Source organism: Sminthopsis crassicaudata, chromosome 1 (genome assembly GCF_048593235.1).
Source record: "Sminthopsis crassicaudata isolate SCR6 chromosome 1, ASM4859323v1, whole genome shotgun sequence".
NCBI lineage: Eukaryota > Metazoa > Chordata > Mammalia > Dasyuromorphia > Dasyuridae > Sminthopsis > Sminthopsis crassicaudata.
Window position 1 is genome coordinate 509,539,619 of NC_133617.1, and position 15,069 is coordinate 509,554,687.

Consider the following 15,069-nt stretch of genomic DNA (forward strand, 5'->3'; position numbering starts at 1 on the left):
GGAGGACGTGAGTGCCTGAGGGGAGAAGGAGTTGGCAAGGGAAGAAGCAGGGATCTGGGGCACCAATGTTGTTGTTTGCAGAGCTGGCATTCTGTCTTGAATTTTCCCATCCCTGCCTTCCCTCCCCCCAAACATCTGCTGCTACCGACAAGTTAGGCTTGTGTGTTCTGAAGGCCTTGAGCTGAATTAAGCATATGATGTGTTTGGCTCCAAAGGGCTTTAGTTTTTGCCATAATTAAACACAAAAGCATACATACACACATGTATACACTTGAACAAAAAAGGGGAATTGCAGGGGGAGATGGGAAGAGAAGCTGCTAAAGGATGACCTGAGAGATCAAAGGCTATGGTACATTCCATTCATCCACCTGGAGGCCCTGGCCAAACTTGGCTGGGCAGTTCTAGTGCTCTTGCCACCCCATGCCTCTTCTTCAGGTCTGTTAGGTGCCAGTCTGGGGGCAACTACAGTGGAAGGGATGGGACAATAGCTCACCGAGACCCTCCCTGAGGATGACTACCTCGCTGGAGGTCCTGCTGGGTAGCAAGTGCAAGAAAAGCATGGTCCTAATTAAGGGGTAGAGTGAAGGAAGGGTCAGCACATGCATTAAAAGTAAAAATCTGGGAGTAGACATCCTTACCCTGTCAGAAGGAGTCCCCTCTGGGCAGGCTCTTGAGCTAAGTTCTTCCCTCCGTTGATGGGCCAGTTCTAGAGAAAGGGGAAAAGAGAGAAGAGAAAAGGAAGGGGAAAAGAAAGGAGAAAAACAAGAGAGAAGGAAGAAGAGGAGGGAAAAGAAAGGGAGAAGTTGAAGAAAAGGGAAGGAGGAGAGAGAAAAAGAGAAGAAAATAAGAGAGGGAGAGAAGGGAAAGAAGGATGAGGGAAAGGGAGAGGACAAGGGAGAAGGGAAGGGAGGGGAAGTAAAGGGAAAGTGAAAAGAGGGGAAAGAAAGGAAAAAGAAAAAAACAGACAGAGGGAGGATGAGAAGGGGAAAAGAGTATGAGGGAAAGGGAGAGGACAAGGGAGAAGGGAAGGAAGAAGTAGAGGAAAAAACAAGATAGAGAGAGGGAGGAGGGAAGGGAAAAGAGGATGAAGAAAAAGTAGAGGAGGAGGAAGGGAAGGGAGCAGTAAAGGGAAAGGAAAAAAAGAAGGAAGAGAGAAAATGAGGAAAAAACAAGATAGAGGGAGAGAAGGGAAAAAAGGATGAGGGAAAGGAAGAAGATGAGGGAGAAGGGAAGGAAGGAGAAGTAGAGGGAAAGGGTTAAAAGGAAGAAAGAGAGAAAAAAAGAGAGAAAAAAACAAGAGCAAGAAAGAGAAGGGGAAAAGAAGATGAGAGAAAGGGAGGAAAAGAAAGAAGGGAAAAGGAAGGGAGAGGGAGAAAGAGATATCCGTAGCCACACAAAGAAGAAGGAATGTTAGCATATTATATTCTCTTCTCTTCCCCTCCTGTCCCATGAAGGTAGATGGACCAAACTCAGACCTCAGAGTCCTTCCCATGCTACCCTGTAAACTACCTCTGGTTATAGAATTAAACACAAGCCCCCACCATCTCCTGCCAAAGTGGCAGCCCTCCCAGCCCATTCCCCAAGGCACCCACCATAGAAGCAAGCTGGGGGCTCTGCCGTTTGCCAACATTTAGGATCCTCTCCCAGAGCTTGAGCGGGACGTTGGAAATATGGTAGGAGCAGGTGATGGCTGAGGAGTGAAGTGGGGCCAGGTACGGGGCCGGCACTGTGGGCCACCCCGGAGTCTGCAGGTCGATCACCACCAGCTCCTCCTCAACCAGTACTACCAGGGCACTGGGGTTGTCGTACTCTGCAGTTTGGAAGGAGATATTGATGAGACACTGGGCACAAGAAGGGGAGAGGTAAGAGGGCTGAGTTACAAGGGAAGGGGGCTTCCAAAGGAGCCAGGAGCAAGCACATACCATCCTTGGGCTCTGTGTTGTACACGGTAAAGAAGTCGATCACCCGGGAGGTGAAGTCTAAAGTGACCAGCGTCTGGCCCTGGAGCACCGTCACACAGTGTCTGTCCCCGTAACTAGCCCGAGGCATTCCCCCGCTGAAGATGATAAAGTGGTTCCTGCACAGAGAGAGAGAGAGAGAGAGAGAGAGAGAGAGAGAGAGACAGAGAGAGAGACAGAGACAGAGAGACAGAGAGATGGGAATACTGTCACCTTTTTTCATGGGAACTTCACAACATCCCTCTGGGGCGAGTCCTACTATCCCCACTTTACAGAGGAAATGCTAGGGTCTGAAAGATTAAACAGATTGCTCATGGTCACAAATATATCAAAGGTGGGCTTTCTAACTCCTCAACCCAGTCCATTGGAATGCCTGGGCCAGAGGGAACCAGAGATCTAATCTAGGAGTTCTGGCTCTGGGAACCTTTTTATAAAATGTATCACATTATAATTGTATTATCCTATTTTATTTTAGACATGCAAAAACATTATTTAGAGAAGGGTGTGTAGGTTTTATTGTGGTTGTTCGATTGCTTTAGTGGTGACTTACTCTTTGTGATCCCATTTGGGGTTTTCTTGGTAAAATGGCTTTGCCATTTCCTTCACTAACTCATTTGACAGAAGAGGAAACTGAGGCAAACAGAAATAAGTGATTTGCATGACTAGCAAGTGTACCAGACTGCTAAAATGGGATTAATCTGGTCTAGTACAACTCCCTGCTTTGTACAGATGAAACAGCCAGAGGTGAAATAACTTGATTAAATGTCCTCCCAAGAGGAAGAGCTAGAGTCACAAGAGTACTGTGGCTGTGAGAGCAGACAACTGGGCAGCACTGCTGAAGAAATGTCATTTCACAGATAAAAAGCAATATGAGCCAGTGACTGCTTCCCTCTATGGGTGTGCTTTCAAATGCTACCTTGGGTAAAGATCTGGGGCAGCCCATCATTCCCATTTTTTATTCCCAGCTGAGAAGAAAAGACCAATTTCCAAGCCACTTGCCACTGCTGGGCTAGGTCTCAAGGGCTGACTAGGACAGCTCAAGGGGACTGGGTTCTATGGGGTAAGCTCAATCAGCATGGATTTACAGACCTATATACAATCAGCATGGATTTACAGACCTATATATATATATATATATATATATATATATATATATACACACACACACACACACATATATATATATATATACACACACACACATATATATATATACACACACATATATATATATATATACACACACACATATATATATATATACACACACATATATATATATACACACACACACACACACACACACACACACACATATATATATATATAAATAAAATTGGGTAGTTTCTGGTAGTTTCTGTCTGGGACAGGGAGAAAAGGCCTTCATGTCCCAGTGGTCCCTCCTACTCTGCCCACCACCCCTGCCCTCCCTCAACTCCTCACAACCTACCCAGACTCACAGGTACGCCAAAGGATTTTGTTGATGGCTTTGCAGGGGAAGGGGCCTGAAAGAGAGATTTTGGACCGGTCAGCACCAATTATGACCATGCTCAGAGCACTGCTTACCTCTTGGTAAATGTTATGAAAATGGAAAGCACAAATCAAGAGCTGCCCCCCTCATCTAAGGAAGCTTCCTCTTTTTTCCCCTTCTGCCTAGTCCACATTGATCTTTCCTCTCCCCAGCTTTCACTGTGTGATTAAGTACATGGGTCACCCAATGTTTCCTGCTGTTTTCTGAAGTTTTCTTTCTCCTCAACAAAACCACAAGCATCCTAAGCGCAGACACCACATCTTATAAATCTTTCAATCCTCAGACGAACATTGTGAACTTCCTCGCTCCCTCCTTTCTAATTCAACCTCCCCACTATGGGCAAAGTCAGCTGGCTGATGAATCTGGCCACATCACCCCACTCCTCACTCGGGAATTTTCCACAACCACATTCCTGGCCCCCAAATAAAGTCCTTGGCCCAACACTCAAGGCTCGCCATGCAGGGGTGGCTTTCTGAGCCATTGCTGTTGCTCAGTCATGTCTGATTCTTTGTGACCCTGTGTGGGATTTTCTTGGCAAGGACACTGGAGGGGTTTGCCATTTCCTTCTCCAGTGGCTTAGGTAAACAGAAATGACAACCCCAGAACCTTTAGGCAGGAGTGTCTGAGGCTGAATTTGAACTCAGTTATTTCTGACCCCAGGCCTAGTTTTCGGTCCACTGAGCCACTTAGCTGCCTCCAAACCTACCAGCAATTCTTCTGCATGCGGTCAGAGCTCCAGCCAGAAATCTCCTTGCCTGCTTCCATCAGTTCAAATTCTTCCTTTAGCCTATTATTATCTTCTTAAGCCTTAACTTATCAAAATCCTGCCCAGTTCAGGGCTTGACCGTGGCACCCTCACACCCATTCTGGTCCCCTTCACTGGAATGACCCTCCTTGTACCATTCATGTGGGACCCGTCTGTCACCTTCATTCACTGATTTTTTAAATTACAGAGGCAATTGGACATAACAGGCTTTCCAGCTGCTGCAGAGGTAGACAGAGAAGAGCTGGTCAATTTGGGCCAAGTGGAATAGGGTGCCAGCATGTTTTAATAGGATTAAATTTGGCAGGAGGTAGAAAATCTATCTGGGCCAAAGGAACAAAAGAGATCCCCTTGCATAACCTCCCAGGCTGCTCTCTCTGTTGTCAGAATAATAAGCGTATTTCTCAGCTCTCAGGAGAGAGGTGGTAGACCACAGGTGCAGAATAAGGAATACATTTTTAGGCAAAGTGTGTTGATTTGTTTTGCTTGATTGAATTTATCAAAACTGTGCTTGTTTTTTTTTTTTTCTTTTTCATTTTTTCTTTGTAATCTGATTTTGCTTGTGCAGCATAATAAATGTGGAAATATGTATAGCAGAATTGTACATGTTTAACATATTGCTGTCTAGGGGAGAGGGTGGAGGGAAGGGAGGGAGAAAAATTTGGAATACAAGGTTTTACAAGGGTAAATGTTAAAAACTATCTTTGCATATATTTTGAAAATAAAAAAGCTATGGAGGACCCGAGTTCAAATCTGGTCTCAGACACTTAACACTTTCTAGCTGTGTGACCCTGGGCAAGTCACTTAACCCCAGCCTCAGAAAAAGAAAAAAAGAAAAGAAAAAAGCTTTTTTAAAAATTGGGAGTTTTGTGTTGGAGTGTGGAAGGTTAGAGGTGGAGGAGAGAGGGAAGGGAAATGGCCAAGGTAGAGAAGAGTCATAGGGAGTGAACATGATATTAAAAAAGGAATAGAAGCTCCCCTTCTATGCTACCCTTGCCAGAAGGGATTAGGGAGTTCTTCTGAGTTGGGGTCACAATAGCTTAATAGAGGCTTCCTAGCTGATGGGCGCATTTATTCAATGGATAGAGAGTCAAGACCAGCTGTACCCAGGCCCAAAGGAATACAAAGCCTCCAGGATGAGACAGTCTCTAAAAATCAGAATATTGACCTTCAAATAGAAAAGTTCAGAAATTTAGAGGCACTGAGGCTATACTAGGGGGAAGAGATGAGAGGCAGGATCACAATAGACCACAGAGCACCATAATGATAGCTGAGAGTCAGATGGCACTTTTCAAATATACAAAGGGACTCACTTATATTTGAGCATCTGTGAGATTATGAGGGGACAGGATGAATGCCAGGCCAGAAGTCAGGAAAATCCGAGTTCCAATTTGGCCTCACATACCCAGTAGCCGTGTGATCTGGCAAGCCACTTAACAACGGTTTACCTCAGTTTCTTCAAGGGAGATAATAGGAGCACCTAGTTCTGAGCTGTTCCTTGGAACAAATGAGGTAATATTTGTAAAATGTGCTTAACAGAGTGGCTGGCAGACAGTAGTCACTTAACAAATGTTTATTCCCTTCCCTCCTTCACTACACCTGAACAATGCATTCAATGCTCATCCACAGGTACTATAGGTTATACCAGTCTTATTTTGTAGAACAGAAAACTGTTCTCTAGGACCTAACTTCATAGAGATATAATTTAAAACTAAAACCTCATCTTTTATAGGAAACCTTTCCCAACCTCTTTTAATTCTAATGCTGTCTCTTTGTTAATTATTTCCCATTTATCCTGATATAAGGGCAGTTAGATGATGCAGTGGATAAAGTACCAATGCTGGAGTCAGGAGTTCAAATCCAGCCTTAGACACTTGACACTTCCTACCTGTGATCCTGGGTAAGTCACTTAACCTCAATTGCCTTGCCAAAAACAACAAACAAATATATATTTATTTCATGTTGGAGGGTAGAAAGTGAGAGGTGGATGAGAGAGAGAGGGAAATGACTGGCTAGAGAAGAGTGATAGGAGTAAACATGATATAAAAAGTTAAAATTATCTTGTATAAATATGTATGTATATACTGGATTTAACATATATTTCTATCATGTTTAACATATATCGGATTACTTGACATCTAGGAAGAGGGTGGGAGGAAGGAAGGGAAAATTTGGAACACAAGGTTTTGCAAGAATTAACGTTGAAAAATTATCCATCCATATGTTTTGTAAATAAAAAATGTTAATTAAAAAAAAAAAAAAAAAAAAAAGGAGAGGCAGCTAGGTGGCGCAGTGGAAAGACCTGAGTTCAGACACTTGATACTTCCTAGCTTTCACTTAACCCCAATTGCCTCAGCAAAAAATAAATAAATAAATAAAAATAAAAACCTACAAAAAATAAAATAAAATAATCACCAAAGTTGTCAGAGCCTACACAACCCAGCTGCAGAGAGAACGGCCACAGATGAGCCCACATCCCCAAGCTCTGGCTCCTCCAGGGGTGACCAAAAGGTACGGGAGGGTACATATTTGCAGTGTGCTCACCATAGGGGACGGTGGAGGTGGTGGGCTGAAGGGTACAAGCACTGTCGTCGCTCACTGACCAGATCATGTAGCTGCCATCGCTGTGGGAGCTCACCAGAATGCTGCCGCAGCGCTCCCAGGCAAGGCTCTCCAGCTGCTGCAGTGTGAGAGAGAGAAGAGCACATCAGCTCGGGCCCAATGGAGCAGGGGGCCAGCATGCTTTAACAGGATGACATTTGACAGGAGGTAGAGAATCCCTCTGGGCTGGCTGCAGTCACAGATTCTGCAGCTGGAGAAGTGCTTCCAGACAGCCCCTTGCCTTTAGGAAGTTAAGCTATCACTGTCTCTGTTTTCCAGATGAGATGACCATGGACCAGAACAGTTAAATGATATGCCCGTGGTCATTTAGCTGGTAAGCAGCAGAGTGGGAGCACACAGTATTACCCCAAATCAATAAAGAGATCTGGGTCATTTTCTGCTTGAAAAACCAGACAGGGTACTCAGACACTAGCCTCAGGGTAATGTCTTCCCCCTTCACCAGTCCACACTGTTCTCCCCATCTCTGCTTTCACTATTATGATTAAGGACGTGGATCACTCAGAATTTCCCATTATTTTCTGCACTTGTTTCTTTCTCCTCCACAAAACTACACTCAGCCCCTGACTATCCCACCGGTACCATGGATACTGAGAGGTATCCCCCAGCCTACCTGATTCCCCAAGAAAAGATGGTCAATATGCCTTGTGCTCTGATCCCAGATAACGACCAGGCCCCGGCTATAGCCAATGAGAATCTTGGAGGGGTCCTGAGGATGTTCCTGCAGGGATTCCACTGGCCCGAGGGCCTTCCCACACCTATAATCATCTGGCACACTGAAAAAGAGAAACATAATCTAGTTAGACGAACAAAGGATTTCCTGTAGGGAAGATCATGGAATAAACTCCTACTCCCCATTATTGAATGGTTTAATCATGATCCCTTTAGGGGTTTTCTTGGCAAGGGCACTAAAGTGATTTTCCATTTCCTGCTCCAGCCCATTTTGTAAATGAGTAAACTGAGGCAAATAGGGTTATGTGACTTGCCCAGGTCACACAGCTAGTAAGCGTCTAAGGTTAGATTTGAACTCATGCAAAGAAATCTTCCTGATTCTAAACCCACTGCACACCTAGCTGCCCTTATTGTCCTTGAGAAGCTCTGAAATGGTATAAAAGAAATCTTATCTGCCGAAACAGACAAGGGCTGACTCCTAGGTGACTTCTTGGACATAACGCCAGCCTACTGAGAAGAATGTGCGGCGTGATGATGGGATATTCTCCAAATCCTTCTGGCTTAGCCCCAAACTGATAATTATCAGGATCATTATTCCTTTCTGTTTAAAAAACACTTTTATACTTTCAAAACACATTTCTATCCATCATTTTCTAGAATCTACAGCTAGAAGGAAATTTAAAGAAAATTCAGTTCTCTTTGTACAATTGAAAAAAATTACCCAACATGGAAACAGCAGTGTTAATAGTAAAACTGGAATTCAACCGCAATTGCTCTGATTTTACATCTAGAACATCATGCTGCTTCACTAGATCTTCAAACACTCCTAACAAGGAGCACAAAGTAAGAGTTATAACATCTATCTAACAGATAATAAGGCTATAGACCCCCAAGGCTGAAATGGGCCCAAAGTCACACACTAGCAGCAGGGCCAGGAGGAGAATTACCAGCCTTTGGTCTAAGCCTTTTCATTAAGGTCTTAACCTCCATACAGCTATCTCGACAGCAGGGCTCCTATCAGCACAAGACAAGTCTCTTCGCTTCCAGAGCTAGAAACGTGAGAGCTCTTTGTCCACTCAAGCCCCAAACCAGAGCAGCCCCCCAAATGGGGCATCTAACTGGGGCAGAAAAATTGTCCTCCCACACAAATAAATGGGGGGCTGTGGAGAGGAAGATATGTGGTGATCAGGGCACCTGTGGGCCCTTGGTGAGATCTGGAGATGACGGTTCCTTTTAGACCACAATCCACTGGAGACTTCTGCCTAAATTATCCACTTTTGCTTCAAAGAAATACCCCCCAAAGAAGCAATAATAGAGGCAAGAAGAAATGAGTTTAAGTCCTGCTTCTTGACACATGTGAGCTATGCGACTCTTGGCAAATTATATGATCTCTTCCTACCACATACAAATTTATACAGTTGTAGATCAGGTCAGATATATAGTGGCTGAGTAACTTTTCTCAGCTCAAATTCCTTAAACCAATGAATTAAATGACAGGACAAGTAAAATAATCAAATCAAAATAAATAAATATATCCATTCCATGGAGAGTGGGATTTTCTGGCATTAAAAAAATATGTATACTACATTCAAGTTTTGATAGAGAGAGCTGTGAATTTGTCCCATTATTCTGGGAAACAGGTAGGAAAAAAGTGACTAAAGTGTCCATATCCTCTGGTGTAGAAGTTCCCATGCTAGGCACATATCCCAAGAAGATTGATGAAATGAACCAAAATATTCATAATAATATCCTTTGCAGTAACAAAGAACTGAAAATAACTGAAAAGAGGGACTACTCACTGATAGGGAATAGCTAAATAATTTTGGGGTACCTGGATGCAATGGAATGTTACATAAAAGTGTGGGGAGATTCACATGGACACATGCAAAGTGGAGCAAGCAGAACAAGGAAACCTACAGGCAATGACAGCATAAATGAAAACAAAACAAATAAAATTGACGAATGTGGAATTATAATGATAAGCTTGGCTTTGAAGAAGAGATATGAGAAAACAACTCTCTCCCTCCTTTGCAGAAGTAGGGGACTAAGAGTGTGGAACATCCAAATAATATCAGACTTGTTTTGATGTATTGGTTTGAACTATTTTTTTTCTCTTCCTCTTTTTGATTTATTCCAAAAGATAACTCTCTGGGAAAAGATGGAGGAGGATACACTGGGAAATAAAGGTGAAATACTAAAAATTTATTTTTAAAAAATATGTGCACTTAAAAACACAAAATATGTGTGAATCTGTCAGTATAGGAAACTCCCTTCCTTGATTCATACAGCAACCCATCTGGGATGAAAAGGTAAGTCCCAAGGAACTGGCCAAAGTACACAGAGGTTAATTGACTAGCTCAAGGTACATGATGTCAGAGACAGAATTGAACTCAAGTCTTCTCTAGCCACGTGCACAGTACTTCTATTAATTTATAAAGCCACATTAAAAAGTATCCTTTGCTGTGGGAACTGAATATGGTTCACAACATAGCATTTTTATTCTTTTTGTTGTTGTTTTGTTGTTGTTTGCTTGCATTTTATTTTATTTTTTTCTGGTTTGATTTGATTTTTCTTGTGCAGCAAGATAATTATATATTGGACTACTTGCCATCAGAGGAGGGGATGAGCAAAGGCAGGAGAATATTGGAACACAAGGTTCTATAATGTTAATGCATATGTTTTGAAAAATAAAAAGCTTTAATTTTTAAAAAGTATCTTTTATTGCATTCCTTCCCTCCTTTTGTTGAATAATATCATTTTGTAGAATAATATCATAATATCTTTTCTTTAGTTTATGTCCTGAATATATTAATTGCCTATTTTATAAAAATCCATAGTCCATCCTGAAGTCCCATTTAGAATTATACCAGCTCTAAGGGTTTGCCCTGGTGAGCCTTCAATAACAGCAATGAGGAACTTAAGCTACCAAAGTTTTAACGCTACCCCTGCCCCTTCTCCGGTCATTGCAGATTAAATATCTTTTTTTTTTTTTTGATTGAGGCAATTGGGGTTAAGTGACTTGCCCAGGGTCACACAGCTAGAACATGGTATTAACTCAGGTCCTCCTGACTTCAGGGCCAGCACTCTATGATTAAATATCTTTTCAAATTAAATTTGAATTAAAATACTCTTTTTCCTCTCAGCTCAAGGGACAGTTTGTGTGTGACATAATAAGCACAAATGATGGGGTCTTTCTCCTCTCAATCCTCCGTTGAGTCCAAGCAGCTCCTCACCTCTGTAGGACCTCATCCTGGTAGAGGGTCTGGTCATCGAGCAAGGTAAGGCTGGTGGGATTCAGGAAGTAGACACCGCCTCCTTCGGTCCCCAAGCAGGCCACATTGCAGGATGACTTCAGCAAGATCACGGTCACTCGAGTGATGCTGGGAGGGGAGCTGTCCAGAGAAGTGAAGGAGAAAGGCAGGTGAGCAGCCAGATCATTGTTGGAGGAAGGCTAGGAAAGGCCTATCAGTCCAGAGAAGCCAGAAAGGCCCCCAAGCATTCAAGCTCAGCCAGCAGCTCCAAGCCCAGCCCAGAAACCCTTGTTCCACCCCAGGGCAAAAACTTGCCACTTAAGATTTTGCCCTGTGGTGTATTACTAGGAAAAGGTTCAGAGAAGAGTCAGACCTCATTATTATTATTATTATTATTATTTTATTTTTATCTAACCATCAGGCAGTACTCTGTGACTTGAAAGGGCTGGCTAGTTGCTAATTACTGTGTTAGAATTTGTAAGGGTAAGAGGAATTATGGGGAGGAGAGAGCAACTCTGAGGTACATAATTATCACCTGAAATTACTCATTGCAATTAGTCATTAAGATCTGTGTATAGTTGTATAAAAATAGTCTCTGAGGGAACAGGCTCCCCAGTCCCTCCTCCTTTGGCCCAATCAAAGGAAGAAGTTGGCAAGGAGAAAAGGGCTGGATTTGGAGTAAAAAAAACCGGTTCAAACTCTGGTTTTGCGATCCTGAGCAAGTCACTTATAACCTCTCTGAGCCTGTTTCCTTAGCTGTAAATAAGGGAATTGGGTTGGCGGGCTTTAAAGGGCCTTTCAAGTTCTAAATCTATGCTCCTGGGATACAGAAGGAATTAAGGAAGAAAGAATAGGAAAAGGCAAAGTCTCTTCTGGGTCACACAAGACAGGATGGCAGAACTTGAGCATCTATAGATAATGGATGATTAGGATAGTCCTGGGCCAGAGCGGTCCTTGGAGCTGATGTTCCTGTGATGTCTTTAGCCAATGACAAAGATAAAAATATTTTGAGGTAATAACAACTCATATTTTTGAAGGCTTTTAAGTTAATAAAATATATTTTTCTTCACAGGAGGGATGCCATATTGGGAGAATGGAAAATAGTATCATGTGCATTTTGCTGTTGAAATTGAGGCACAGAGAAATTAAGTGGCATCTTATTTACAGGATGAGGAACAAATGAATTAACTAACTATGCAATGCCTTCAAAAATTTGAAAGCACTCTATTAACGTTGGTTCAAGGTTATGCAGAGGCTAATGTGATTTGAACCCAGAGCTTCTCAAATCAAATACAGTTTCTTTCCCCTGTACTATGGTACCTCTTTTTAGAGCTCCTTTGAGAGCAGGGAGGAAAAAAAAATCACATTTCCATTCATGACTGACTCTTTCTGCCTTGTTTTCTCAGGCTCATCCATTTCACAGAGGCTAGCCAGGGAGCTTGAAGACAAAAGGAGAGTCCGTGGAGACAGAAGCAAAGGAGGAGGAGCCAGCAAACATGTCTGCCCAGTGAGACTCAACCACTGTGAGGGGCCACAGCCATCAGAACCTCTCCTTCCCACTTCCCACAAGAATTTTCTCCTTGGCTCAGCTAATCCTAAAGACTTCTCTATGAACTGTACCGAAATTCTCATTTCTACATCATGATTTTTACAGAGTGGACAGTCAAAGAGAATGTCATCTCCCAGAGCTGATGCTGAGGGGGGTCTCTTTCATTCATTAGTAAACAATAAATGGAATCCAAAAGTTGCTTGGGAGAGAGGGCTAAAATCCAGGTATCTTCCATGGCCCTGATGAGTATCTTAGCTCTTTAGCTGAGTCTAAAGCCCCAGCAAGATGGAACAGGGCATTCAGTGCTCCTCTCTCCCTTCCATTACTAGCAGCAGGAGAATCTGCCTTCCCTCGGAGGAGGAACAGTCAGAAGCTGGTCAGCAAGAGTAATACCAATCCCATGCGTCATCATTCATTTAGAGGGTCCAGACAGCTTAGTGGAAAGTGGGAGGATGGAGGAGAGGAGAGGAGGGAGGGTAGCAGCCCTTTCCTAGGAAAGGTAGGGGCAGGGAGAAGGAAACATTCAAAAATAAAAAATCATTTGAGAGGGGGAACTTTTTGACTTACAAAATTTGTCATTCATGGAAAGAACCCACACAAATCCTTTTGACACTAAAGAAAGAGTATGTCAAAGCTGTCTCAGATCCACACAGGAAGGCTGATGTAAGGAATTTGCATTTCTTGATTTAGGATTAAAGATAGTATGCTTTTGTAATGGAACTAGTAGGAACTAGAATCCAGATTATTCTTTGGACAGTCATCACCACTCCTCCCAGGGAAGGGGCTGCCAGGACCTCCAAGATCCTTAGACACTGGGAAGAGCTCTTTGACAAATTCCAGAATCCTGATAAGGAAGTGGAGAATGGAAGGCGGGTCTACAAACCACATATCTATCACTCTAACCTTCAACGGATCTTTTTTCCCCAGTCATTCTAATGTCATCCTATAGGTTTATGTACAGTGGTATGCTGGAATCAGATTTAATGGATTCTCATGTGTGCACTGTACCTTAGAAATAAGCAAATGCTATAAATTTGCTCTTGTTTTGTTGATTGTTTTAGACTTAAGAAAAGTGTTAATAATACTCAATAAGCTTAAAAAGTGTGTTGTGCCCACATTTTTTCCCTTGGAAGGCCAGTTGTTAAATATTTACTGGCACACCCTTTTCTATATTTATTCACTTTATAGTTATGCCATACATCTGTGTGAAAATATGTTTTTATATGTTGTCTTCTCCATTAGAATAATATAAGCTCAGTGGGGATTGCTTCATTCTTTTATCCCTGATATCTGCTTGACTATCCAGAGTATTTCCCACTGTCTTCTCTGTTCTGTTATTTTTTCTGTCTGTCTGTCTGTCTGTCTCACACACACACCATATTCATTATTATTTTGCCTTTATTCACAGTTACTCTCCTCCCTACTTGAATGTCCATTTTATCCTTTTTACTGTCAATCCAAATTCTAGTTATTCTTCAAAGTCCCAGCAAACATCCCATCCCCTCTGGGAAGCCTTCCCTGAACATCTTGGTCTTCACTGATGTGGAAAATTTATCATCTAACATTTGACATAATTTTGGCATTTAATTCTACTGCCCTGGACTGCTGGCTTTTGCTTTAGACATTTGTCCCATATATTCTACTAGAATCTGTGCTCTTTGAGGGCAGGGACTGTGTGTTATCCATTTGTATATTCCCAATGTTTCTCATAATTTTTTTTTTTAATGTCAAAGGCACCTTACTACAATATCATTCAACCAGTCACTCACTTAATACACTGTACCTATGGGGCTGTTTCACGTGTCAAGATATTTTCTCAGAAAACATTAATGAATTGGGGGAAAAAGACAAGAAAGTCCTAAAGACAACAGATGAATATCTGCTGAATGACTACAGGCCAGGGGGCAATAAATGCTTTGGAATGACTGTTCCATGCAGCTGGCTTAGCGATTTTATCCCCCCACCAAGAGATGAGAGGCAGGAAATGAGAATGTATTCAGAAAGGCTTTGGACTCGCTGACAAATTCCAGAGCTAGGCAAGGTTACTGAGGAAAGCTGACATATACCAGACCTTTGAAACTAAGGTTAAGGAGGACACTTGAAACTCTCCATTCATAGCTCATCCCCCCACAGCCTCTGTGGGCATCCAACCCTGGGCTGAGTGGACAGTGGGTCTTGCCTAGTTTTAGAAAGCTCTGTGTTACTAGAAATGATTTGGGGGGGGGGGGGGAATGGTATTGGTGGTAGTTATAAACTTAATGGAGCTAACAGACTACCTTGTGTTGGAACTCAAAATGAGGGCACTCCCCCCATTCCCACCCTCACGGACACATCTTTATTCTAAAGCTCAGATCCAGGTAATTAGTGCAGATACAAAGCCTTAGCCCCTCATCTAAACCAACTTTCTTGAGCCTGCTTGAATACTGTTGGTTCCCACCACCAGAGGAAGGAAGGACAGCAAGCAGCTAATGGCCCTTTTAGGATGCCCTAAAGCAAAGCCATTTCCCTTCACCAGACCCCTGTCACACTTGTGTCTAGGTCCCATACCATCTTTTCCCCTTTCCCTCCTGTTTCTATGATCTATGATATACTACCTACAGTCCCTTCCTTTTCTTCATCCCTGGGCCTTCAGTGGCCAAAGTTAGGAAGCAGGGAACAAGGCACTGGAACAAATCTTCTGACAAGAAAGGTTGATCTCTATTATTAGCCTGGATGCTCCTCTCATC

At 42.7% G+C, this 15,069-nt stretch overlaps 1 protein-coding gene across 3 annotated transcripts in view; it reads right to left on the reverse strand.

Annotated features, from left to right (window-relative positions):
* LLGL1 (LLGL scribble cell polarity complex component 1) overlaps positions 1-15,069 on the reverse strand; it is a 100,411-nt gene that overhangs the window by 39,193 nt on the left and 46,149 nt on the right. For all 3 annotated transcript variants that reach the window (XR_012487589.1, XM_074297581.1, XM_074297492.1), the window contains exons 5-11: positions 10,777-10,935; positions 7,485-7,647; positions 6,797-6,932; positions 3,409-3,463; positions 1,923-2,077; positions 1,593-1,810; positions 639-706 (exon numbers count right to left, since the gene is read on the reverse strand). Coding sequence is in view for 2 of the 3 variants with exons in the window: in XM_074297581.1 (XP_074153682.1) it covers positions 639-706; positions 1,593-1,810; positions 1,923-2,077; positions 3,409-3,463; positions 6,797-6,932; positions 7,485-7,647; positions 10,777-10,935 (954 nt within the window). In the remaining variant the exon portion in view is untranslated. The remainder of the gene's footprint in view (positions 1-638; positions 707-1,592; positions 1,811-1,922; positions 2,078-3,408; positions 3,464-6,796; positions 6,933-7,484; positions 7,648-10,776; positions 10,936-15,069) is intronic.